Source organism: Parambassis ranga, chromosome 22 (genome assembly GCF_900634625.1).
Source record: "Parambassis ranga chromosome 22, fParRan2.1, whole genome shotgun sequence".
Taxonomy (NCBI): domain Eukaryota; kingdom Metazoa; phylum Chordata; class Actinopteri; family Ambassidae; genus Parambassis; species Parambassis ranga.
The window spans coordinates 5,525,038-5,551,525 of record NC_041042.1 but is presented as its reverse complement, the minus strand read 5'-3'; the positions used below and the strand labels follow the sequence as shown (position 1 = coordinate 5,551,525).

Sequence of the window (26,488 nt, the reverse complement as noted above, 5' to 3'; positions counted from 1 at the left end):
TCACTGTTACAAATGTCCTGTTTCGAGCAGTGTTTTCCCACTGTAAGAAACCTCATCTGATTTTTATTATATTGTGTATTCTAAATATTTATTATAAACCTGACAAACTTATATTATAATCAAATTTAAAAAGCCTTTGACTGAGGTTGGAGTTCCATTATAATTACAGTGAACTTGTTATAAGGTCCATTGTGTCAATCTACTGCTTGAACAAAACAGTCTCACCTCCTTTTATAACCTTTCCTCTTTTTCCACACACCTGTTTTCCACCACCTTTTTGTGTCCCTCTATTACCTATTAAATTTATCATATAGTTTCTACTTTTTGTTTACTTACTTTTTCCACTAACCCCTGCGCTCAGCCACAGTCTATCCTATGACCTTGTGAGAGAGTGTGTCACAGTTAGCAAAGCCAAATATGTAGTAAGAAGAAAGAAGTGAAAGGTGATTCCGCAAACAGCATAATTACATTAACATTAACCTTTTTCCATATACACTCTGCACCTATGTCAGGGTGTTATTACAGAGGATGCAAGAGAAGGCCTCCCAGCGTGCCCCTCTGACCCCACCATGGTAACCTTGCTAACATTAGCAAGCTTATGAGCACATGTGTAACCAGTTCCTCTTAATCTGCTTGATGCATAGAGATGTTATTTTTGTTGTTGCATGCATGAAATGCACGCATGTTTGACAGGCTACTAATTTTATCGCTGTGGTTTAAAATGCACAGGAGAACAAATAGAAGTGGTATCACCTGTGTTTTTCTGCCACTGGCGTGACTACAGCTAACTTAAACAACATGTAAATACAACTTTAACTTGCTGTTAACACACATAAGAATGCATGTAGTTGAACTGCAAAGAACTGAACCTCTGTATTCAGAAATTCACACATTTCAGGCAAAAGCTGCTACTATTAGAACAATTTGATGATAACACTACTCAGGAGATTTGTGCTCCACAAAGCCACTTATCAGGGTGCTGCCAGGAAGCATTTAGAGGAGCTGTATGAAAGATTTAAATATAGATTACTGTGTTGTGTAATGTTTCTTCCCACTACCTCTTATCCGTCTTTATTTTTGTGTCTTTAATTTTTTTTAAAATCCTGTCCTTTATGCCTTCATCACTCACTGTCTTAAATTTTCGTAGCATTTATGGTGCATATCTCCCTCCTGCTCTTTTCTCCTTAAATTTTCACACATCTTTGGTTCGTGTTTAATCTCTTTTTGTAGTGCTCACATGTTCTGCAAATCTGGGAATGCATACATTTATATGTGAGACTCTTTGGATATGTAAGCAGGCCTAGCACAGTGTAATTGACTAGCTAATGTATGTGTGAGTATGGATTCCTTGGGCTGCAGGGATTATCATCAGAGCAACTGTTGGTGCGGGGCAACACGCACACACACACATACATACACACACATGCATATACTGACAATGAACCCAGCGCTGGTGGAGCTTATCTCCTTACCAAGACGCTTCCTCCCTCACAGAGCTCTGTTTCCTCTTCCCCATCCTTCTGCCCAGCCCTGAGCTCAGCCCAGCTGTAATTACAGTCTTATCACACACACTGGGAGGGTTCACACATACGCACACAGCCACACACACAGACACACCCGCAGACATTCATGCTTTCACTCAAGTTCTTAGAAGACATGCTTGCTGTCTGAATCAAGGAGTTGTATTCAAGGCCTTCCCTGAATTGAAACTTCTTCTTTTTTTCCTCTGCGCAGAATGAAAGTTGTCTCATTCTCTTGCAGGGTCTGTCTCTGTGTCCTCCGCAATCTGTTCTGTCTGCAAAGATTACGGCTGTAAAAGCCAGCTGACTCCAGCGAAAAAACAAAATCTCCTTGTCTAATAATTCTACTTCCAATAGCCTCTCAATTTGCGCTGGCTGGCTGTGCTGCTGCTGTAAAGGAGCTGTCTCCTCTCCTGCTGTGAGACGGATAAATGTCTGTTGTCAGTCCTGTTCCCCTGATGATGAGTTCAACATGTGTGCCACTGTCTCTCTTCTCGTCTGTCTGTCCTCTCTGTCTTAATTTTTGCTTCTCCGCCTTCTGTTTTTTTCACAGGTACAGACTGCTTCATGGTGTTAGAAATGTCTGTGTGTATTTCTGTCTGACTACCTGTCTGTCTGCTTCTTTTTGTCTCCTTATCAAGCATTTAAAGTCGCTGCCTTACAAATTAAATCAGGTACACTTTTGGTTTTCATGGCTACCTCTGTCTCTGCCTTCATTTCTTTTCTCCATCATCCACCTCATCTCTAACACTCATACATTAATACCCAGCATGTTGTAGAATGAGATTTTATCACACTTATTACTTACAGCAAAACAGAAATAGTAGTAATAATAGATTCACTAACATAGCTTCATTTTAGAGCCTCTAGTTTGTGCACATGAACAGTAGTTAAACTTATTGAGAACCAGTCTTCATCTCCACTGTTACAGAAAGTTGGACCTACTAGTGTGTACTGTATTGTATCAGCTGCTTATTTTTTGTGTCTAACAACCACTCACAGTCCGGCTAAGCTCTGTTCTTCGTTCCCTCAAAATCAGAAACAAAGCCGGAGGGCTTAGTCTGAAGCCATGTCTTAATGGTGTTAATCGGAGAGAGAGTGATGGCAAAGAGAGTAAGAGATCAGTGAAGGAGGCTGAGTGGGAAGGAATGTGAGAAAGGAAGGAAGGAAGGGAGGGAGGGAGGGAGAGAAACTGAGAGAGGGAAGGAAGGAACGGGAACTTTGCTTGTCACAAAGACAGGGAGCCAGAGGGAGAGGGATGTGTGTGAGGAATAGGGAGGTGGCGGGGTTGGGATGAAGGAGGGTGGATGAGGTTTGTTTGGTTTTTGTGCCAGCGGGTGGCATGCTGGCTGTCTGTGAGGCCTTAGACGGCATCAACAGGCAACTGGTATTAGTCACATGAAACCTTGTAGCTGCTGGACAGCATGGGGCTCAGCTCAACGGTGGCTCACAGACTAACCGACTCTGTCCCTTAAGTGTTGTGCACACACTTTATGTGCTTATATATACACAGAGAAAAAGAATAAGAGCAGGTAACGGGGTATTTGGATATACTGGCAGCTTTGTTTACTTTTACACTTACACTGTGTGACTGATAGAGAGAATTACTGTGTGGGATTGTGGTTTTGCACTCACAGAAACAGGACTGCACGTGTCTTTGCCAGGAGTTGTTGGTCGATTTGCCCTAATCAATGATGGGTTTGCCCTAACAGAGTGTGTGAGTTTGTCCTAGTGAGCCTTAAGTCATGAAAATTCTCTTAACATGTTGTTTATGTTCTGTGCTGGTGTGTAGGCCTGTCCTGCAGCCCTGCTCAGCTCCTTGAACACAGATGCTGTATGTGAGCGGCTCAGTCAGATAGATGGAATCGACCCCAGCATGCTGGCTCAGTACACCTCTACCATCAAAAAGGTATCTAGTGTTTTTGCCTCATGAGGTCATACACTTTGTGTGGTTTTATTTATTCTCATGTGTTTGGCACATTGATAAATGTAATAAAAATCCTTTCCTGTTGACTACAGGCTAATATAAATGGTCGGGTCCTTACTCATTGCAACCTGGATGAGTTGAAGAAAGAGATGGAGATGAACTTCGGTGACTGGCAGCTCTTCAGGGCAATGGTGAGACTAAATTTATTGATTGAGTATCTATGCTTAATTCCAAAACATGTTATATATATATATTTAATCATCCACCATCAACAGTTTCCACTTCCTCTTTACTGCTGTAGAGGCCTGAAAATAGAGTCCCTCACTCTGTGACACTCTGCAGACACTCAGCCCTGCCAGCGCCCTCCTGTTGATATATGTCAGCTTTGGTTTTTTCCAAAACGAAGCAAGACAGTATCTCATAATAAGACATCTTGTGCAGTGCCGAGATATTAGGATAGAGATTTTATAATCCGCATTACGAGAAGGGCGCTAGTCAGTCAGCCAGGAGTCCAGTCGACTGAGCTGAGGCTGAAATTACTAACACATGTAGCCGACTCCAGTTCATCAGTCTGTGCTCCTAATGCCAAAGCAGAGCTCTGGATTGGTCGTGTTTTACCGGAGATCGGATACACAGCTCACATAGAAGCAGCTGGAACATGCTGTGGCCTTACGACTCTATGTGAAGACTAGTGTTGTGTTGCCAGGATTCAGCCAGCACAGCCATCTGGTTCAAAATGGCTGACTGATATCTGAATGAAGGGAGTTTATTGTCAGGGAGGAGTGGACAGCTGAGTAGCTCCACTTAAGGGACGCTGATTCTCCTCAATAAAAGCACACGGTATTATTGTTGTCACTGTCTAACTTTGTTTTCACATGCCTCACATGCCTTTACATGTTTACTCAGCTAAGTCCTGAAACTAAAGTTAAACGATTCAAGAGATTCTGAGCTTTGAGCCGTGATATGTTTTTTGAAGGTAATGGAACAACGTCATGCTGAAAGCCAGGCCGTGCTTCAGGATGAGTCGCGAGCTGCCAGCGAGCAGGGCAGCAGCATACACCATGGGGAGCCCAGCCGACGCTCAGGGGGAGCCCAGCATGAAACGGCGGCCTTCAGCCTCAACCTCAGCTTTGAGGAGCTCAGCGGGGTGGGGCTGGAGGAACCTCAGAGACGCAACAACAGCTCACATTGGCCGGTCAGGAGCTTAAATTGCTATCACAATAGCAGATATGATCAAACTTCTGTTTGCACACTGCATATATTAAAGTTGCACCTAACACCCCTAAACTGTCAAATTGCCTTGTCTGCAACACAGTGTGTTGGTGACCTCAGTGGTTTCACATTAATGTGGTTTTGAGTGAGAAAAAAAACAGCATGGCAGAGGAAGCTTACAGTGCACTTGAATTTGGCAGAATTAAAAATACATATGCGCACTGCAGCACACTGAAAGGTGTCAAGGGGCACCCTGTTTGTTATTTTCACCTTCCCAATTCCCAATTTACAGAATCTCTGAGACAGGAGCAAACACTCACACGTAGACAGCTGGCTCTGCTGCTATTTTATATGATCTCACTTTGTGATATTTCTCAAATTTATATCCAACACTGAAAACACAGCACGGCTTTCTCTGCCTCTCCATCTGCCCTGTTTGTCTGTAACTTTTTCACCAGTTCTGAATATCTACGAATCTAATCATAGCACAAAATTTTTAAAAAATGCTACTGTATGTGCCATATGTATATATTTTATTTCAGTGTATTACTCTTTAGCCCACACACAAAAAGCACTCTTTCTCTACAGTCTATGCTATAAAAATATTCATCAGCAAACTCAGGATGTCACCAACTCAACTTTTTCTCATCTTGTCAGGTGGCAAATCACCGCACTTCAAGCATGTCCAGCCTCAACTCCCAGGAATCCTCTAATGACATCTGCAAGCTGACAGACAAGCAGCAGGCTGAGTACCGTGATGCCTACAGGGAGTACATCGCTCAGATGGCCCAGCTGGAGATGTCCGGCGGTGGGGGAGAGAGGCCCGTGCAGCCCCACCCTGGTCAATTCCTTCAGGCTGCCAACTCAGAGGACAAAGGGGTGGGTGGACAGATTCAAGTACACTGTCATGTTTTTGTTATTGATGATGGCAAAAGTTGTTCAGTAGAAATTACAGTATAAGTGCCCATTGTCAGATTACAGGAAAATACCTTGTGGTTAACTGCTGTCATTTACTTGTGTAGGTCTGAGCTCAGCCCATATGTTCTAAAAATGTGCTTTTAAATGTTTTATTGCTCTGGCCTGTGCAATGGGAAGAGTCTTAGTCTGAGCTGGGAAAATGGAGATCGTTGCTTCTTGCGTTTCTTAATTATTGGCTTGTAGTCTGTGTTTCTCTTGGCACTAACAGGGGAGAGAGGAATCCTCTCTTCAGAGGCCTCTGAGAGGCCAAGATCATGGGATACTGTATATTTTTTGTGTTCATCTCATTTTATCCTCTTCTATCTCCTCAGGCTAAGGAAGGAACTGATCAAGACAGCCGCAAGGCCTTCACCAAGAGAGGCTCCAAGAGTAGTGATGCCACAGATTTTGCCTCAGGGACAGATGCCCAGCCCCTAGACCCCATCAGTGAAGAGGATGAGAAGCTGGACCACAGCTTATCTTCCAGGACTCCGGTCACCAGGAAGAAGGGAGCTGGTTCATACTATCACAAGTTGCCCAACGATGATGACTCTGGCCCAGAGGAAGCAGACAACATGACACCTCTCCTCCATAAAGAAGCAAGAGCTGGGGCTCTGTCTTCCCACAAAGGCTCCCAGCCCACTGGGCTACTGACCAAGCCTGGCTTTCTAAATGAAATCCTCCTGGATAAGAAGGACTCGTCTGATTCAGGGATGCGCTCCAGTGACAGCTCCTCAGACCGTTCCCTGGAGGAGGCTGAGGGAGATGGCGAGAGAGAGAGAGAAGCACTAAAGTCCAGTCTGATTGAACTGGAGCTGGAGGGGCTTGTAAAGAAGAGAGGCCTTCTTCCCAGCAGCCTGAGCGGCCTGCAGGACGCCACTGTGGCCCGCATGTCCATCTGCTCTGAGGCTCCGTCAGAGGCTAGCCTAATGGCCAGCAGTCCAGATGAGGGATGGCCTTCCACTGGAGTCAGCAACCTCAACCGCACGGCTAGCAACACCACCCTTAATAATAACACAAGCAGCCCTGACGACACCAACACTAACACCAACAACAGCCATCAGCAGCAGGCTCACATCACAGGCTCAGAGTCCACCACCTCCTCCTCCAGCATCTCACCAGCTGTCATCATCACTCCCGGCAGCAGCACTGCCAACACCACGGCCGCCACCATCCACCACAACCAGAACCTGCGCACCATCAGTCTGGGAGATGAGAGGGAGAGCATCCTCTGAGGAGTGTTTGTTAGAGGGAGAAGGGTCATGTAGGCTGTTGTTGTTGATGTTTTTGTTAGCATAGTTACACTGGTGTTGTGATGTGTTCCAAAGAATTAGCGTAGATATCTGTAAAAGAAGTGTTGAAGAAGCTATAAATCAAACATCCGAAAGCTTTAAATTCTGATTACATTTAGCATTTAAAGAAAAAATAGTTTTATTCAGGTCAAATTAGAATTACTTTTACTTGTTACGACATTGTCCCACATTTGGGTGATTTCCCTGTCACGTGTGTGTTGTGTGATGTTAGTGTGTTTAGTGTTACAAAAGGCAGTCATGACTGAGAAGACATACTGTCGTTACCAAAGTCGTTTTCCTGCAGAATATGTTGTGTGGTGATGTGTTGTGTAGTTAAAACAGGTCAGACATATATAAATGTAGAACTGGAAAAGTTTTGTGATGGTTTCTGTGATAGAAGATATTCATGGTGCACTAGACTCAAAGTGGTACTTGTGTTTTCCAAAGTTCCTTGTGAATCTGTGTTTTGTGAATCAATAAACATTTTGCTGTGTGGACCCTTGAAATTAGTTGCCATTGTTTTTTGTTTGTTTTTTTTTGTTTTTTTTGGGGGGGGGGGGTCATTGGGTCTATTGTTGGTCATCAGTAAACCATCACTTTTAATGTATTTTTCCGTGTAGTTCAAGGGGAAGATCGGTTGACTGGCAGTGGCAGGATTTCTTGTGACCGATAGATGGCGCACTCTCCATACAAACGTGCTGCCTGCTGTTTGTATGGACACTGCCTGTAAGTGTGATGAACTACTGAGGACCAACAACCCAGTGACTCTCAAAGTGAGGTGCGGGGACCTGTATTGGTTCTTTAAGTACTTTTATATTGAGCTGTAAATAAGTAGAATTCATGTATACATTACAAAGTGCTGACTTGATATTGCTTGTATGTTTCAGATGGAGAGTGTTTCATCATTTACAGTTGATCAAGGAAAGGATGTCATAAAGTGGCCCTTGGGGGTAAGGAGGTAAGGATCATCCAATATGTTTGCACAGATTAGGTGGCGGCTTGGTGGTATGAAAAACATTTGAGGAGCCATGCTGCACTGTGAAGGAGGAGATGAATGACAGTTGGGTTTTCACTACAGGGTTCCAATTATGTCACCCAGCAGTCCATATTAGCCACCCCCTGCCCTTCCTACCCCAGTCACTTACACCTGTGATTCCTGCTCTACGGCACAGTGTAGACTGAAACCACAGTCATGCTGGAATAGAATATTTAAAACAATAAATGGGCCTTTTGATCTTGAACAAAACAAATGAATCAGCTGATTGACAATGTGTCCCACTACAATTTGATGACTTTCACTGAAACTAGTGGCTATAATCCATCTGTGGCAAACTTTTAATAAAGCAAAAAAGAGCGGGTCAGAGATGTGAAGCGTAATTGATGGTCTACTTTTTAAAAACACACTGTAGCCTTTGCTATGCTTCAGTGTCTCAGACCGCCACGCTGAACCATTTAATCCTATTTACTTTACATAGCATGTGAGAAAGTAAAAGTGCAGTCAGTTAGTGCGTCCTAAATAAGCGTTTATGTAACTGCGTGCCTCCAGATCGTGTTTGACGCGTGGTTTTTAGACCATTATAGGTCACACACTGCAGGTCTGATAAGGATACTTTGCTTTTGTTGTGATACACATGTACATCCAGCACGACCATACCCATAAATCAACAAAAGTTGGATTATACATGATTTTTACGCACAACCATCCACACACCAAGTTGCGGTTTTGATTTATTTTGTATAAAAAAGGTACAATTTACATTACTTTTATAAAAAGTTTCAGCATAATTAAGTACAACATTACACTTTTGCAGAAGTTTCAAATTCCTGCAACTATACAAGATACTCCCGGTGAGAGTTCACAAACTTTCATTCTTTCATTTTAACTTCTTTTTTTTTGTTCTTTTTTCTTTTTTTTTAAACAACGTCCAGTCCTTCATGTGCCAACAATTCTGACAAGACAAGACTAAACTTTTTACAGTAACTAACCAAGTTGTCTGTTCTATTCACGTTCCCACCTCCGCAAAAAAAGCGAAGACTTCAGCGAGGAGAGGGGACAAGAGGGGAGAAGGGGGAGTGAGGGGAGGGGAAATAATCCTTGTGACAATAATCTCGTTTTTTTTCCTCCCGCTGTCGGGAATATAACGCGCCTTCCATTTTCCAGAAAGGACCCACAAATAAAAAAAAAAGTCTTAAGTTAAATAATAATGAAGTGTCCAAACAGAAAACACATCACATAAGATTGTCCCATAATAAGCAAAAGTCTCTTGATTTCAGCGTCAGGAGGAAAAAAAAAAATTGGGGGAGAGAAAAAAAAAAATCCAGGCCTGGAGGACAGAGGCTGGAGGGTGGTGGTGGTGGTGGTGGTGGGGGGGAAAGTCCTGCTCCCCAGGTCCTGTGTGTGTGTGTGTGTGTGTGTGTGTTTTTTTGCGTCTTGACCAAACACCTGCAAAAGATTGAGAAAGAGAGGCGTGTTTAGAAAATGCAAACAGGGCAGAGATCCGGACAGACTGGCGCCAGGGAGGAAGCCGCAGTTTTTAACATTTAACCAAACACTCCCAATACTAAGCAAACCCTGCGCTCCAGATGTACACACACATTGAGAGGGAGAGGGGGGGCCCGCGCACACATATACACACACACACTTTTTCGCACAACTTCAGCCTACAATCTGGGGAAGAATCAACGTAATTGCCGCTCAGCTGGCGCCTACCCACTTCTTGTACCAATTATGTGCAGACATCGTAGTAGCAGTAATCCAAACAGCCATTATTTTCCTGTTGCAGATGCTCTTCATTATAGACACAAGAGGGTTTAATACAACCCTGACGACTGCTACTTACATACAGTAAACCAAGCAGCCTGGAGCGAATATCTTTCCCTGTTATTCTCCTCCCAATACAAAAATATCTGGAGCTGAATGTCTTTGGACACAGCACGGAAATAAGTACATACGTATGGGTCACCTTTCTGACAGAGAAGTCAATCATCTTTTTTTCCCCCTTTAACTAAGAAATGGGATCAAATTGGCCCCCAAGTCAAGTAAACTGTCATAACAGACGCCCCAGTGTTGCAGCGCAAAAAAAATATACATATTGGGACCATCACAGCAACGTGAGACGACATTAGCAGTGGAACAAATGGATTGGTAAATGGTAATTCTAGCCCATTCTGCTCCAGCAGACTGAGAGACAGGCTGTAGCGGAGCCTAAAAGCCCTGGACAGAATGCAGCAGCAGACATGAGGACAGCCTACTTACCGCTTTAACGATGCAGAGTCCGGCTGTCATCTGTCATCAGCTCTGATGGCAACTCCGGGGACTGAAAACAAACAAACAAACAGACCAAATGTTAATTCTTTTTTCTTTTTTTTTTACGCAGCATCAGATCGAGGTGTCTGCTGTTGCAACTGTGTTATCTAGGTCGGATCTCGTCCTCATCTGATTCTGAACAAAAGAAAAAAAAATACATGCCGTTTTCCTTTTTCCAACAAGCCATTTTGTGCGAGTTACGCATAGGCTACAAAGGCGCACTGCTTATGCGCACAAATAAAAAGCCACTAAATGTCTTTCACAACACACCGGACTGTCGTTTCCCCTGTTAGGATGCGTGTTTTGGAAGCAGTGTAATTACCTGTAATGACAAGATGCTGATATCTGTGTTGAGGGTGGTCAGAGGGGTCCGGGATGGAGTCTGCCCCGGCCGCGCAGGGTGATGCAGGCTGGTTAGTGCGACACTGGAGTCCAGCGCAATCTGCAGGTCCAGGATGTAGTCGATGACATGCTGCAGGATTTCTATCTTGCTGACGTTCTTGTTCTGGGGGATGCTGGGCACCAGCTCCTTCAGCTTGGAGTAGCAGTCGTTCATGTTGTACAGCAGGCTGAGCGGGTCATCCACCGGGGTCTTGCTCCGAGAGATTCCCAAGGAGTGCTCTGAAAAATTCGCGTTGTTTTTCCGGAAGGACCGCACGGGGCTTATTGCTTTCATCTTGTCAGTGTTAAGTTGAGCGGGAGGGTTTTTGCTTGTGTCGATATCTCTCTTCTTTTAAGTCCTGTTTTTGCCAGACGACCAGCGATCAGACTGGATTACCTAGCTGTCAGTGTGGTTTATATAGGCAGCAGGCTGGGCATGCGACACGGGCGGGTCGAGCGAGCTGATTGGGAGCTGTCACAGTGTCGCTCAACGGCTTGCAGCTCTTCTATTAGCTCTTCGCCTTTAGATCCCGCCCATTCTTCACCACGTTACCAGTGGCAACGCATGTTGGAGGCGGAACCCAGAGGGCGCTTCAGCAGCTCCGGTGGGCAATTTGGAAAATTAAGCCCTTACCTGTTTCTGATCAAGAAAATTAATGATTCACATGGATGTCAGTTGACAATGAGATGGCGTGAGCACGCGTCAGTACCTTTGCCTGATCTGGTCTTTGTAATAAAGATCAAGGAAAAAGTGTGTTTAGAAATAGGGTCATTTAAAAAAAACAAAAAACAGGGCACTAAGAATAAAAAGGACAATTTAGGAGTGAATATGTGATAAAATATTGACAGATGATTGTTCTCTTTATGAGCCTGCACTGTCATTTTCCTACTTGTACCGACACATTTGGCTGACATGTGGTTTGGGAGGTGTGGAGCAGTGATGACAGGGACAGGCGCGTCTGATGATTCTTAATTCACACCAGCCCGGACCGGTGTGAAGGCAAGTTTCTGTGGCTGAAGAGCAAACTGGCTCCTTCAGAGAAATGTTTGGACCTGAAGCAGCTTCCAGCAGGAAAATGATCGATAAGTGTTTGTGTGTTTTTACGCATGAGACAATGCGCCAAAGTGCCCAAAAACTTGGGAGATCCATCTGATTTAATATTAGTAGAATAATATAAACCTGCTTTACCTTATGATTGTTTATTCTTTATTGCCAGCAGTCTTATATTTACCGCAGTAAAGAGTCTTTAGTTAAAACTGTGCGTAACTGTGCCTATCAGAAATACTCCAAACTGTGAGTTGATGTCAGTAAAATGTTTTCCTCGGTTGCAGTCTTGTCACAGATGTGTATTTTAACTCAAAGCTGCCACATGAAGGTCCCGTGCAACTCGGTGTTAATTGTTACCTGAGTGTCTTGTATGTCAAAGTGCATTTAGTCATGGCCTATACAAATGTGCCTTTCATATCCGAACACGTGAAAAAGTGATTAACTACAATTGACACTTTAATGTTTTCTGAATGAGTCATTTGTTTGTAGGAATTTCACGCTTCATTCTTCAGCTGGAGGTGACGGAGGCTGTTTGATACTAAGTAATTGCCCTCGGGGGCCGCTGGAGACAGGATGTGATGCGGCTTTGTGGATTAAATTTGCTCCAGATAACATGAATCTGTGTTTTTAAAAAGAAGGTATGATGGTGTGTTAACTTTTGACTTGAATGTGAAGGTTTAAAAACTTTACATTATAGGGAAAATACATTTTAATGTTTTTCATTTATGTAAATTGACTTTGGATAATTCAGCTGAAAGGAAGGAGGCAAACAGTGTGGAGACATTTAAGGCAGCTGATGCAGAAGCCGGCGTGTCTTCTATGGAAAAGAAAGTCCTATAGATCAATAACGTGTGCAGCCTAATGATAAGTCCAGAAAACATGTCAGAGAAGTGTTTTCAGGATCTAAAACACCATCTGTGCCATTGTTTTTACGCGCGAACAGCTTCTCCTTCAGCTGCCTGACGATCCTGTTTTTTTATGCATTTCTAATATAATCTGGAACTCCTGCAGTCTGTGTCCGCATCTGGTGCAATAGGATTTTTCCATTTTCTCTCCTTCTTCCTTTCGCTCCCACAGCTGTGTACCTTTCGCGCGACGCCCCTGACTGATGCCTGACAGACAGGTGATGAATTGGCGCAAGAGCACGTCGGTGCAAAGCCGTGCGAACCACCGCCGACAGCAGAGGCGGCAGAAGCCTCACCCTACCTCACTGTTTCTCCTTATTTCTCCCTTCTCTCCCTCTCTCTCTCTCGCTCTGCCTTTGGAGCAGACTCTCTGGCGCCGGCGCCGTGACGTCACCCCATTCACAGCAGCCCTCGAGCCAGCCCTCCCGGCGCCGCTGAGGCGGTTTCCATGGAGATGGGGTTTCGGGGGATGTCAGTCAGAGGTGGTTCTCAGCTGATCAACCCAGGGGCCGAACCAGGGAAGCGGGTTCGGGTCTCTCCGGGGCCAGCAGAGGCTCCCACCACTGTTAAAACTCTGCAGTAAGTAATGGAATGTAACCAGTATGTTTACGCACAAGTATCTGTTTTACTCCACTACAAGTCAGAACTTAACTTTATATAGATTTATCATACAGAATAAAAATGTTTTGCCTGTTTAGCAGGCTTTAGTTGAAAATTCCACTGCACGACTTGGGTTATTAGGTAAATATTTACAAAGTAAATTAGTAAACAAGCAATAAATAGCAGTAACCTTGGCTCATTAACTATTGTTGAGCTAACCTATAACCAGCCTGTGCGTAATTGGAAAGTTTTCCTCTGCATACCCAGATGTAGGAGCATTGTGACCCATCAGCCTCAGCTAACTCTAACCAAGCCTAAACCTGTGCGTACGACATATGAACCTGTGAGCAAACAGCACACACTTCCCCTGCTCTGAAGGCTCTCTAAAGTTTATTTTGCCTCCTCAAACACTAAGAGACATTCCTCAACCCCAGCGAACAAATACAAGCCTCTATATCCCCCTTCTCTCTCCTTCCCCCCCTCTGTCACCAACCTATTAGTTTTGCCTCAGAAGATATGGTTCAGAAAACAAAGCGGAGCAGCCAGCCGGGCCGGCTGAAGTGCGCCCTGCAGCCCGGCGTCACACTGTCTGCGCTTCGGCCAACTTGTGGATCCTCCTCCCTGTAGCTGCACTGAGTAAATATGAGGATGATGTGAAATTTCCCCTTAATTTGTACAGTTATTTTGAACACGGCAAGAAACTTTTTGTGTGACTTGTCTCTAAGTCCTAACACAATGGAGAATATTGTCTAAATAAGACACAGTATGAGGTTTAAGGTACCACCCGAATAGCACACTATAGATTAGACAGCAGCATTACCATGAAGCGCACCAAACCGTCCTAAAAGTGTGCCAAATCACTTTTACGCACCGAGGAGGAAACACTGACGCCGCTGTTTTGTTTTTTTTTTAACATAAACTCTTTATTTCCTCACTATGAAACCCGTGTACAATCCGCGCACTTATTTTAACACAAACACACTGAGATCCGCTTGTTTTCCGTGTCCTCCTGAAGTGATAGCAGCCCCGTTTTTGCGCTCCCCCGTCCCGGAGTATCCTCACTCAAAGATCTCGCTCTCTACTCCTCTTTGCAGAGCTGCCACGCGCCTGCCGCGTGCAGGAGTGTACGCATCAAACAGTTGCGCAGTTGCTCTTGTAGCAGCGTCGACCCGGTGGGGGCGGAGTTTGCTTTCATACACCCCGAACGGCAGTGATGTGCCGAGCAAATGAGCAAAAGAGCCCTTAAAATACACAAGTGCCAGAATAACCTTTAACTATTGATCTATATAAAAAAATAATCCTTCATTCATCAATTTAATGCAAGCATAAAGATCAAGATATCTGTGTCAATAGTCTAAGTGTTAGTGCAAAAAGTGTTCAATCCAGCTTTGGCCTTGACTAAAACACATCTGTCTCTGTGTGTGTCTTTCTGTCCACCTCTCTTCAGTCTCTCCTGTGGTCCAGATGGGGCTCTCTCTGCTCTCTGAGCAACAGCCACCGATGCCTGGCTCTACTGTAATGTGAGAGGCTGCAGCAGGAGCGCAGGCAGGCAGGAAGCACTAGGAGAGATGGATGGATGGATGGACGGATGGATAGGAGAGAGGAGGTGGCCAGATTGGACAGGGAGACAAAGGCACCATGGCTGCCCGAGTGCCTTCCAGGCTGGTTGTGGAGTGGCCACTCCAAGCGTCCCAGGAGGCCGGCCCTCCCGCTACTCTACAACACACAGCTGGCTGTAGGAAGATGGAGGATGGAGGATGGAGGGAGTATGGAGGTGGACAGCTGAGCCACAGAGATATATTACATCTACAGCTATAATGTAAAGATTTCAACCAACTAGAAGTTGTTAAAAAAAAACACAATTTTTTCTGAACCACTCAGACCCTTTGGACAGCCTGACAACCACCAACCAGTTGGCAGTGTGGAAAAGTTGGCTGCAGTCTAACTTTTGGGCAATATTGCCCGTTGGCACACAATCACACGTTAACATTGCTGTGTCGCCCACCTATCACTGTGGCACAGCTGTCACTGGAGCAAGCAGCCTGTACCCCCCGTAATCAGATATCTGCATATCTCCACTTTCACACAGGGAGTATATGACTGTGTGGGTTCTAGTCGAACATATTGTTTAAAGACGATTGTAGCAGTCAGATTTTTTTTAATGCAGCAGAAAGGAGAACGGGTGAGAAGTGTAAATTTGAGGCTTATCTATCACAGAACATTATCATCCTTAACATAAATGTCATTGTACAGTTTGTCTTCTCTAACAGACGCTTCTGTGAATACATTCATGTACTTGTTTCATTCCCAGCCTGCAGTTTGTCAGCTTCCTCTATTCCAAGGGGAATTGAGAATGTATACGAGACCTGAAACCAGGTTCTGATACCAGCCAGATACAACCGTAAGTGCGTCCTGTCAAACGGTCACTCTCTGATGACATTTTTTTTTTTACCTCAGCATGTGCTGTTCCTCACACCTTCAACCTACTCTTCATAAGTACTTTGCAATTCACTTTAAACTGGAGGCAGTATGATGAAACAGTCTCACCATAAGGTCAAGTCATGTCCCCCTTTAGGAGACAAGCAGCAGGTCCTGGACTTTGTTGATTGTAAAGGGTGAAGTGGACAGAAGCAAAGTCTGACCACTGTGCTTGGCTAAAAATCACAAAGCATTTTTAATAAACTTGCAGTTAAACATGACTTGATATTGTGATACTTACAGTTAATGAAAACTGTAAATATATAAATATAGATATATATATAGATATATAGATATCAATCATGTCAGGCATCACTGTCATTCCCTCCACTGGTCTATATTTATGTTTATATCTCCATATTTGTATCCATGTATCATATATTGTGCTCATACTGCGTACTGTACTCTGATTTGGATTATAGTGCACTTATACTCTTATACTCTGTACTTAACTGCATTTAATGTAACTTGATACCTCTGGCACAATAATTTCCTTCAGGATTAATAAAGTTTTATCTTATCGTATCTTATATTTTACCCTGTACGTTCTGAGCTGCCTACAGAGGAGACGGGAAGTGAAAAACAATCCCATAACATGCAACATGTGCTGCAACATCTTGGTGTTATAGCATTTGGATACAATGGACACACATCCCATAAACTGCTTGTAACTTCTTCTCCTTATAAACTTCTCCCACAATGCATTGCCAGTCACAGCTCAGGAGCTTTATAATTCATCAAGAGTACATTTGTCATTTGTGGCATTTGTTGACTCAGTGTAACATTTGAAGGCTGAGCCGGACAGAGATCTCCCTTCAGCACAGTTCAGTTTGCCTCAGCTGTATCTCTTTGTTGCAGCAGACCCCACTTCCTCCTAACCACAGTCACCTCGCTCTTACTCAATCTTCATCTATTTTTACAGCGCAGAGGGAAGAGAGAGTTAATGTAGGAAACACACTAGTTTCTGTGAAAACAGAGAAGCAGGTTCAGCCGTGGCTGATTCACTGCTCTGTACTGTGTGAATCCTGACCACCCATACTCCTGTTATTTCTTCTGATGTAAATTATGTGTCAGGTGTTTGGAGAAAGGACTTCGAGCTAAGGTCTAATATGGAAAGAGGAAAATCCGTGCATTCATAACGCCTTAAGAAAATGAGACGTGACAGGTGTGATGTGTTTGCATGCTTTAATAAACATGAACGTATATATATTGTTTAAACAAATAAATATAAATGTGATAAACGCTTCATTTGTGTGTGTGTTTTTTATGTCATTTGACTGTAAAAGCCTTCGTTTATCATTAAAATAGTAGAAAAAAACAATTAAATCTTTTCTATTCTGAGCCAACAGCTTAACAACATTACTGCCAAGATGCTTTCCACTGTCTTTGAAGCGTTTTTGTTTACAGGGAAAGTGTGAAAAATGTAGCGCACCAGCTAGTCCACATATAATTTACCTAATATCTTTTTCACTATTCACTTCACACTGTAGACTGTAGGATTCTGGAAAGATGTTAAAAAGCCTATAGGTCCACAGCACACATGAAATATTTCAATTTATATGTTTACTAAACCAGTGTAAATTCTGTATTTTCCATAACATAAAGTGTAGAAATAAACAACTGACTTTAAACGCAACACAGTTTAACTTCAATCAACACAGCATGGCCGAAAAAAATGTAAACAATTCAATCTGAGACCGGCTGTGGAATCACATGACCACAGTCACATGACTAATAACGGTGACATCACGTGGTGAGGGGCATCAACCAGGAAGTAGACCTCAAACAAACAGCAAGAGGTAAGAGAAATGCCCAGTGTTTCAGTGTGTTTTAAACAAATATACATATACAACATAATGTCCTAACACAAGCTGCTTTCAAACATGTAAGGTGCGCTAAAGTACGCCAACTGACCAAAAGGTAACATAGTGGTTACTTAGTGAGCTACTTTGCATAGTGATTCTGTTGTTTTAGAATAAAAATCAACCCATGAATTATGATGTTACCAAATACAGTCTGCACCTCTGTTTATGTTATTCATTGTATTTTGATGCTAATGTTGCAGTGCACTCCTGACTTTGCAGTGCTAAACTCAGGAGTGTTTTACTGCTCTATTCCTGCTGTGGCACAGATCTCAGTATCTCTGCTGCACGCTGCAATCTTTGTAGTTTTCTGTGAGAAATCAGTCCTGGCTGCAGCCAGAATGGCCTCGTCTCGGCCCTTCTGTTTCAATGGGCCGCTGGAGGTGTCTCGTCATCCCTCACATGCAGATTTGCTGCTGTAAGCACGCTGAAGTGGTCAGGTGGATCATTGAGAGCCAGTGCTTTTAACTGATCACAACAACAAAGGTTCTCACGGCCCTAATCCTCTTTGGCTCTTATCTCTCACCCCTCCTCACCCATCACCCATCTCATCGGCTCACGTAGGATCAGACCTGCCAGCACAGACTTTCTCATGCCTTTCTCCTTTTTTTTTTGGCGTCCATTACTTTCTCCCTCTTTTTCCTCTTAGATTGTCCGCCCTGCGCGTCGCTGACGTTCCCCCACGTCCTTTTCTCTTTCACCCGTTTTATCTGCTCTTTTCCCACCGAGGGCATCTGGGTCTTAAAGGACCTTCTTTACCCTTTCACTAACAAAAGCTGAGTCACTTTTGAAATGAAGAGCAGAGTCTTTGAATGACACTTGCTAAGCCCCATTTGAAGAGAGGCTTCAGTCTCTTATCAACAATAGCTTCAGCCCTGTGTGTGTGTGTGTGTGTGTATACGCACTGCGATCAAGCTTTCAGAATGGTGGGAAACTAAGCAGCATGTGAATAACAACTTTCTTCATCTGAGCCATCTTTTACGTCTTTGTGATGTAATTATATTAAATCCTCAAAAACCTGCTGCCTTTCATATTACTGCCAGCAGTTTTTACTTCCTTCCTGTGACAAGTTCCACTACAGGCAGCAGGTTAATGTGGCCATTTACTTTTGATATCAGCAGAATGAATCAAACTTTAAAGGCTATTAGTGTTATTAAAAATGCCCCAGAGGGAGCAGCCATGGCGTGTGTATTTCCAGGGCTTGTGTATGTGTTGCAGTTAGGGTTTAGATTATTGGGACTTATTGGAGTAACAAGCTAATGGAATTAAGGTGCTGGATTTCATGCACCGTTGCCAAGATTCAGCATTAAAAGGATGTGTGCTGAATAAATAGTGCTTTAAGTAGATGAGATTCCGACACGGGAGAGATTCGCTTGTCAGAGCAGCATTGTTTGCTTGGCTCCTGAGCCAGTGAAACTGTCAAGTGTGCTGCTGGCCACGGATAGATGGATGGATGGAGGATTCGCAGAGCGGATTTCTCTACGTTCTAAAGTGAATTTTTAGACGCCGCAGTTGACAAACTCTTCAAATGCTGAAAGCAAAGAAACTTTTTCTCTCATATCTAGTTTTCTTTATGGAAATTGCATGAAGCAGTTTTGGAAGCACACCTAAAGACACCCTCAATATAAAAAAAAGAGGGGGGGGAGGGGTTTCTATACAGATCTATATTTGCCAGTTAATTACGTACATGAAAAGCAGAATCAAAATGAAATCCAAATATTTACCAAAATAAACTCATGTTTTGTTTCATTTCTCCGTCAGCAGTGCCAGAACAGAGTCCTCTCCATTACAGATAATTCATCTGATGTTTGTGTTTGTTGGTGGATTAGCTGGGAGGCGTTGCTGTTGGCCCAGGCTGTAAAATGCTCTCATCTGTATTTTAATGGACTAAGAAGCAGTGGGAGGATGTGGCTCCGTGCCACGATTTCACAGTGAAAGAGAGGATCGTATGTAGCAGGTAATCTATTTGTGAGAGTGTTTTATCCGTATAAATGGAATTAGTGGATGGTTTTGACGACGCATTAAAAAGGCAACAGTGAGTATGAGGGTGTGTGCGTGCGCCTCCGTGCTCGAGGAGCCATATTTGATCGACCCTAATTGGGATTTCTCTGCAAAAATGTTTGTATGCTTTATTGATGCTGAGGATGTGAGGTAAAATAAAACACATAAGTGGGAGCGTTGGTATGAAATCAGAGTGCAGACAGACTGAAGTGGATACACAAAACACACATGGCATGAATTCACAGCTGAAAGACATACTGTCTGTATGTATATATATGAAGTAATTTCCCATCAAGTGATAGGTAGTAGCATCATTTCATAGAAATGTATATAAATTAAATGCATTCATCGAGCAGCAGTTACCTCTTAAAGAGGAACCTGTTGATGCTTTAATCGCCACACTTCACAGCATATTTTTTCAAGTTTAAAGCAAAATGACAACCACACACACACACACACACACACAGAGCCTGCAGATGGTAGGGTCTCTGTAACCCGGCTCTTTGTAGCCCTTTCACAGTATGAGCAGAGAAAGAAAAGGCTTGTCTTTTATCAGGCTCTGAACGCAGTGGTGTTGACATTGGGATGGCACCTAATTAGGTTAGGCCCAGCACAGCATGCATGGTTAACTAGGCTGGCCTAGGCCTCAGGCTCCACAGATCCCAAGGTGACTGGCACACTACAGCAGAATGATACCTCTGACTACTAATGTACTTATCAGTCTTCTAAAAATATCACACACCACAAACAGACACGGTTATTTTTCACTTCCCTCTAGTTGGAAAAAGTTTTGTAAGTATGGGAGTTTTGTGTGACCTAAGATGGATTTTTTTTTCAGACGGTGCTTCCAGGTACCTTTTAATAGAGGTTTTGTAGCAATCAGAACATCAGGCAGGTTTGTCACATGAGCTACTAACTTTATTAGGAGATAGAGCACACACAAAACACTGAAAGTAAAACAGGTCCTATGTCCTTACCTTATTGACACATATGATTACAGTGTCTTTTTAAATCCACTCAGTGACTCAGATCATTATAACAAAGTCTTTAAATACAGTTTCCTGTTTATCCACTGACATGACAGAGGGAGTTTAGTTTCACAGTCCTCTGACTTCCCCCAAGGGACTGCGCTTTGTAGCATCATTAACAGGTTCCCTGTGTGGAATCCCCTTCTCTCCATTTTATTTCCGCTTTATTGCCTTTTTCTGCCTCATCGTAGTGAGATGGTCAAGCTGGAAAGGGGATGTGAGCTGATAGAAAAAGAGGATGTGGCGTCTGGGAGGATCCAGGCTTCCTGCTAACATATGACACACACACACACACAAAAATGGCATTTTGACTCATTGGTAGTTCAGTGTAATGTATCAGTGTCGGAATGGAGATGTTAATGTGTGCAGCAAAACTGGCAAGAGAACATCTTGGCCACTTAAGGTCACATTAGCTCTTCACAGGTGTGAGGGAATCAAATGAGATCATTTGAATGTCTAAGAGTGGGCACAGGGAGGAGAGGAGATCGTCGGGCCCCCTTATAAAGAAAGACAGAAGGAGAGTACTGCAAAAGGAGGAGGAGGGAGAGTAAAAGGAAGAGAACAGGAGGGAAGGAGGAGGGGGGGGTGTCCGGTCATGCTCAAGCCCGGCGTCTTTGAGAGAGAAGAGGGGAAAGACACAGGGAGAAAGAGGGGGAAAAAGAAAGGAGAGCGCTTTGCAAGCCACCCAGGCTTCATTACCATGTCAATCTGAAGAGAGAGAGAGATAGAGAGGGAGAAACAGGCCGGCCAGGGCCCAGCAGTGGGGCCGGATCCATATGGTGCTGCCGGCTCTGGAATGAATAGTGAATGGAGCGGCTGGGCGCTGGGCTGCTGGAATCTGCCTCCAAGCCTTTGTGAACAGGATGACCAAAGACAAGAGGGAGCTCTGCAGATGGCCCGGGCTATAAATAGGTAGCTAGTCTATCTCCGTGCTGTCACTCTTCTTGTCTATCTGCCTCTCAGCTTCCCCTCACCCCCCCCACACCCCACACCCCACATGCTGCCAGGCCCCTGGACACCGGCTAAACCCAGGAAATAAAGGCCTTTGGTTGCATGCCTCTATGATATTGCCACCGGCCTGAAAATCTTCTAGTCAAACACCCCACCCCTCTCCAGTCTTCGAGCATTCATCATTCAGATTTGTTACAGATGCAGGAGAGGTATGGGACTCATTGTGTGGGAAAGTGTTAGAGTGTGGTCTCAGAGAGAGTTGCTAAGTTGCTCAAACATGAGCTGAGGAAGGCAGAAAGATTGAGCAGTTTTCAGTCCAAACTTCTCGCAGATGGACTTTAAAGTGAGTGATAAATCCATGTCCAGATTGAGGGTCCTTTTGTCATTAAACTAAGCCTTAGCACTGCTGTCCATCTGGCTCTGTGTATGTGTGTGTGCTTGCACATGTTTGTGTGTGTAGACACTGGACATGATCCGGTAGTGGGAAGAGCACTACATGCCTTCCTTTTAAAGTGTTGCTGACTGTAGCGCACTATAAGCTAGCCCTCTGCTCTTACATTTTCTTTCTCTCTTACAGACAGACAGACAGACCCCCCCCCCCCCCCCCCCCCCAATTCTTGTAAACACATCTCTAAGCCAGCGTGTGCTTCTTCTGTAACAGCCCCAGACTCTGAGGTGCCTGATCTGTGAGCTAACACCAAAGATAATTGTTAGGAGTGATGGAACCAGACCTGTGGAGACAGACGGAGCATGAGATGACGTGTGTGTGTGTGTATGTGCGTGCAAGTGAGTGTGTGTGAAAAGTAACCCACCAGTAAACAGAAGGGAGCAAGTGGCCTGGATGACTTACGTCTGGACCACACAGAGTAGGAGGCATCAGTCAGGCTGCTGTTGCGTAAAAGATGTGGCGTCAAGGCCGGGTGGCACCAAAGACAGACAGACAGACAGACAGACAGACAATAGAGGGAGCTCTTTCCAAATTTGCCAGGTTTTCGTACCATCCAATGTTCTGTGCTGTTCCAAGTTTTATTGTTTTGTCCAGTTGGAGTTGTATACCAGCTGCTGACTGTGTGTGTGTGTGTAATGACTGCAGCTCTAAACACCCTTCTGACATGTAATGGCTCTCTCGTGGTGAAAGCGGCCAGGTGCTCACCGCAGGCGACATCACCGGGTCAGCCGATGATGTGATGCACCCGCTCCCGGCTTGATGACATCATCGCCCTGCTTCTCCTCGGCAGACTTCTTAATTTTGCACCGAGCAGCTTGTGTGTGAGAGGAGAAATTGTACAGAAGCTATTAAATCTAGTATTGAGAATATTAAAAATGTTTTTCCAAATGACAACCCTCTTCCAACAGCTAATTAGCAGATAATTTCAGTTGTTTCCAATACACATCAAATTGGTTCAAGATTTTTCCGAGGTCATAAAAAATCTTGAGCATTTTTTCAACAATTTTTGAAGAGAAATACTTGGGAAGACATTCCCTGAGCTTGGAAGTAGCTTTTGTCACTAAATTATTCATTTAAAATGAGACTAATAAATATTTAAGACTGAATAGGAGAATAAATGCTTTTAAAATTTAAATTCTTTGCTGTATTCTTTTGGTGAGAATTCCCATTTAAAAGCATGAAAATAACTCAAGTTATCAACAGAATAAGTAAACATGCTAACCAGCTAGCTGCAGTGCATGCTTTTGTATGGCTGAGTGAGTCAAAGCTGCATACATTGTGTTTTAAAGTCACACCTCTTGATCCTGACTTGACTCTCTGCCTCCTAATGCTGCCTCGGTGTGATCTTTAGAGGACATGTTGCTGTCTCTGTTTGTTTTCAGCGGATTTTACAGTCTTGCCGCTTTGCCCTTTCACACAGCAGTCAACCCATCTCCGTTACTACCTCTGATATTGGATCAGAGGCACAAAACAATTGATTGTGCTGTATAACCTCCAGTCCTACATTAGAGGCAGGAGTGCAATCTCAGGCAGAACATTACATTAAATAGACTTCAGAGCAACCTGCATTTGTATTTGATATAAAAATCATGCAACAACCAACCTGTAAGATGATCTGCTGGATATGCTAAACCAGCTCAGCTTGCTGCAGGGACCAGCAAGCTTCACCTAGTGCTGGTGGCCTGAAGAAATGAAGCCATGTCGGCTATACCACATCAATCCTGACTACATCTCACTTTAACAGTCAGCACAGTGGGATTAAAGAGAGTTCTGCATAAAAAGTGGCTCGGTGTGGCTCCTTATGTCAACCATTTGCTAGAATAGTGTATAGTAGTGGTGGAGTACTCCACAGTTGCATGATGAAATGAAACTGCATTATTGATGGTCCCGCTGCTTCTGTTTACTTCCGAGAAACAACAGCAAACCCCTTCTAGAAAAAGGCACTTCACCTTTTTATACATACTGCTCCTTTAAAGCCTTCTGAGTAGAGGCCCTACATCTGTTTCAGCTCTAGCAGACACCTTGTATCTGCATCCTCATTCCTAGAAGATGGTGAAAAGCAGGGACATATGACTTATCTGGCCAAACAGTCAGATATGCTGCTGTGAGAAAATCAAAATAAATAAATATAAAACGGTGTTTATCAGCTGGAGTGAGTTTCTTGTTATGCTGCGTGGCAACAGTCCGTATCCATCACAGCAGTGTTGTGTTGTGTCACAGCAGCCCAGAGGTTGTTAAATGTCTGCTACTAGTGTTCATCTGTGAGGATGTGCCATTATCAAACATGCTCTGCGCAGATGGACAGAAATATCCGGCGCCACGACATCACAAGCGGGTGTGGGGAAAATAAGGTCATGTAATTGCCATATGCTCTGTCATTAGAAGAGAACAGCATCATTATATTACATGAGTTATTGTAACATCTTCTCCTGCTCTGACCTCATGTAACTGTATGGAGTTTTTCTACAGTTTGCAGTAGTCTCTCTGCGTCTCTATGCTACGGCTTCCGGCTGGAGAGGGTGTGATGCAGCTCACCTCCGTGCTGTTCAGGCTGTAGGATGGTTAGGGACTTTTAGACCAAAGCAAACTACAGAGGGCTAAAAGAGATGGAAAGACTTGCACGAAGCAGGACAGATGGGGCAGGGATCAAGGCCCTGTGTCCCTCTGTCCCTCTGCCGCTCTCTTTGGCTTGTCTTCTGTGTCTGATTCAGGTCTTTCAGCCATTATGTGGTGCCAGATGACGACCAGCCTGTGAGCTTCTCCCATTACACTGCAGATGCCTTCTTACCACTTCTTTTAAGCGTTACATGACACTCTGCTTCTGTTTTTTTTTGTTATTTTGTACACTTTAAGAATTAAAAGATTTCACCCAGCGGACTTTATTCTGGCAACCTGCCTTTCCCATGACCCCCTCCCCCTCTACCACCGCCGCCACCACTGCCGCCGCCGCCGTGGCTGACACATGCACATAGAAAGCACAAGAAAATGACAGACAGTGAGACAGAAGTTGTTTTTGTCTTTTCCTTTTTCTCCCTCGCTTCCGCATATGGTCATCCGTTCTGCCTGTCTATCTGTCTGTCTGTCATTACTGTAAATCAGAGGGCTCTTCGGCTTTATCCGAGCGTCCTTCTGGCTGGGACGGCTGCAGCAGATGTTGGAGCCTGGGACAAAATGGATTTCCCCCCGCCGAGAGCAGCTTTTCTTGCCCTCCTTAATGGAGGCTCCTTGAAATGCTAATGCCCCACCATTAGTATAGTGGTGGTCTAGCATAGTGATGGTGGGAAAAAAAAGGGAAGAGCGCAATCCCTACTGAAAAACCTTTGTTACTGAACAACCCCTGGAAAACATACTCTGCTGATTTAGACAGACAAGCGCCTAGCAGAGGTGTGAGAAAGCCCCACACACACACACACACACACACACACACACACACACACACACACACACACAGCTAGGGTGTGTGATGGCATCTCATCCACTGGCCTCCTCCTCCTCCTCCTCCATCCTTTTCTCAAAGTTCAGCTCCAAAAGAGGGATAATGACAATCAAGGATGTGAATGGAGCAATAAAAAGAAGCAATTTCTACTTCAGCACCAAGCATTTAAAGGATCAGGCACCGATTCTGAAATTAGGAGGATTAACTCGTTGAGAACATTTGATGATCATCCACTGCTTACTGTTATCGCGGGAATCAAACGATGAAAAAGCAAAGCTGCTTTGCTGAACAGCATGTAGCACATGTTTTCACTGCTGTAGGCGCAGAGGAGGAGGACAGCAGTTGTAAGAGTTTATTTTTGTGCAGCAAAGAGATGAAAGGGTCTGCAGGTACAAGCGAATATTGATGAAGCCGCTTTGATTAGAACCAGGCTAGCTTCATATTTTATGTAAAAATGAGTGCATAGCATCTAAAGCTAGAAGAGGCTTTTTGCTCTTTTGCTATTTCTTGTTTAACCCCCCCCCCCTCTCTCTCTCACACACACATGCTCACAGATTTATCACTCTGGACACTCTTGTCCCTGTCAGCAGCTGGCGGGCTGAGTCTTGTTTGAGCTTGTGTGTGTGTGTGTGTGTGTGTATGAATGCTTGTGCACCAGTGTGTGTGTGTGTGTGTGTGTGTGTGTGTGTACAGAGCCCAAGTAAAGCCTGCTGCTCTGCTCTGCTGTGCTGGCCAGGCCATGTGGCCACTTTAAAGCTCCTTTCTGAGAGGCCTGTGAAGTTGTTAAGGAGCTCCACTACACTGGCAGTTGGCTCTGGGAATCCCTCTGCCAGCTGTAGCCTGCACACACCCCTCCCTGCTTCACTTCCCTCTCTCTCTCTCTCATGTTCTCCCTCTCATGCTCACACTTGCTCCTTTTTTTTTCTCTGCCCGTCTCTGTCTTCTCTTTCTGTCTGTATTTCACCCGCTGTACGTCTCGTGTTCTCTTCCTCTCTCTGTTTTTCCCCCCTCTCTGTTCCTCGTTCTGACCGCGGTATCTGCATAATCTATGTAGTGAAACATCATTGCGGACCTTCTGTCTCTTCTGGCACTGGTCCGGCTGCACATGTTTTCTCCTGTATACCTGCTCAGATCG

General features: G+C 44.2%; 2 protein-coding genes and 1 long non-coding RNA gene across 5 annotated transcripts in view; 2 read left to right on the top strand and 1 right to left on the bottom strand.

Moving 5' to 3' along the window:
* kidins220a (kinase D-interacting substrate 220a) overlaps positions 1–7,414 on the top strand; it is a 37,272-nt gene extending 29,858 nt beyond the window's left edge. Inside the window, exons 27-32 of one of the 3 annotated variants that reach the window (XM_028394772.1) lie at positions 513–572; positions 3,313–3,429; positions 3,540–3,638; positions 4,424–4,642; positions 5,317–5,538; positions 5,949–7,414. In XM_028394772.1, the coding sequence (XP_028250573.1) occupies positions 513–572; positions 3,313–3,429; positions 3,540–3,638; positions 4,424–4,642; positions 5,317–5,538; positions 5,949–6,851 (1,620 nt within the window). In that variant the 3' untranslated portion in view covers positions 6,852–7,414. Of the gene's footprint in view, positions 1–512; positions 573–2,161; positions 2,195–3,312; positions 3,430–3,539; positions 3,639–4,423; positions 4,643–5,316; positions 5,539–5,948 lie in introns of all 3 variants that reach the window. The other 2 variants (XM_028394773.1, XM_028394774.1) reach the window with 2 other exon arrangements.
* A 1,209-nt stretch (positions 7,415–8,623) lies between these two features.
* id2a (inhibitor of DNA binding 2a) lies at positions 8,624–11,092 on the bottom strand. Its single transcript, XM_028396396.1, has 3 exons — positions 10,538–11,092; positions 10,165–10,225; positions 8,624–9,351 (listed from the first exon to the last, which is right to left on the bottom strand). Exons 1-2 carry the CDS (start codon positions 10,889–10,891, stop codon positions 10,169–10,171), a joined length of 411 nt encoding a protein of 136 aa, XP_028252197.1. The 5' UTR covers positions 10,892–11,092; the 3' UTR covers positions 8,624–9,351; positions 10,165–10,168.
* Positions 11,093–17,365: 6,273 nt separating this feature from the next.
* The window catches only part of LOC114427910 (uncharacterized), a 104,199-nt gene continuing 95,076 nt past the window's right edge, over positions 17,366–26,488 (top strand). Inside the window, exon 1 of the long non-coding RNA XR_003669487.1 lies at positions 17,366–17,426. This is a non-coding gene — a long non-coding RNA (uncharacterized LOC114427910). The remainder of the gene's footprint in view (positions 17,427–26,488) is intronic.

What these genes read in the sequence shown, in the direction of transcription:
- id2a (XM_028396396.1), bottom strand. Translation starts at nt 10,891, where the DNA reads ATGAAAGCAATAAGCCCCGTGCGGTCCTTCCGGAAAAACAACGCGAAT. An exon ending in TCAGCATCTTGTCATTACAG is followed by an intron (nt 10,226 to 10,537) that starts GTAATTACACTG and finishes GTTTGTTTTCAG; the next exon opens with TCCCCGGAGTTGCCATCAGA.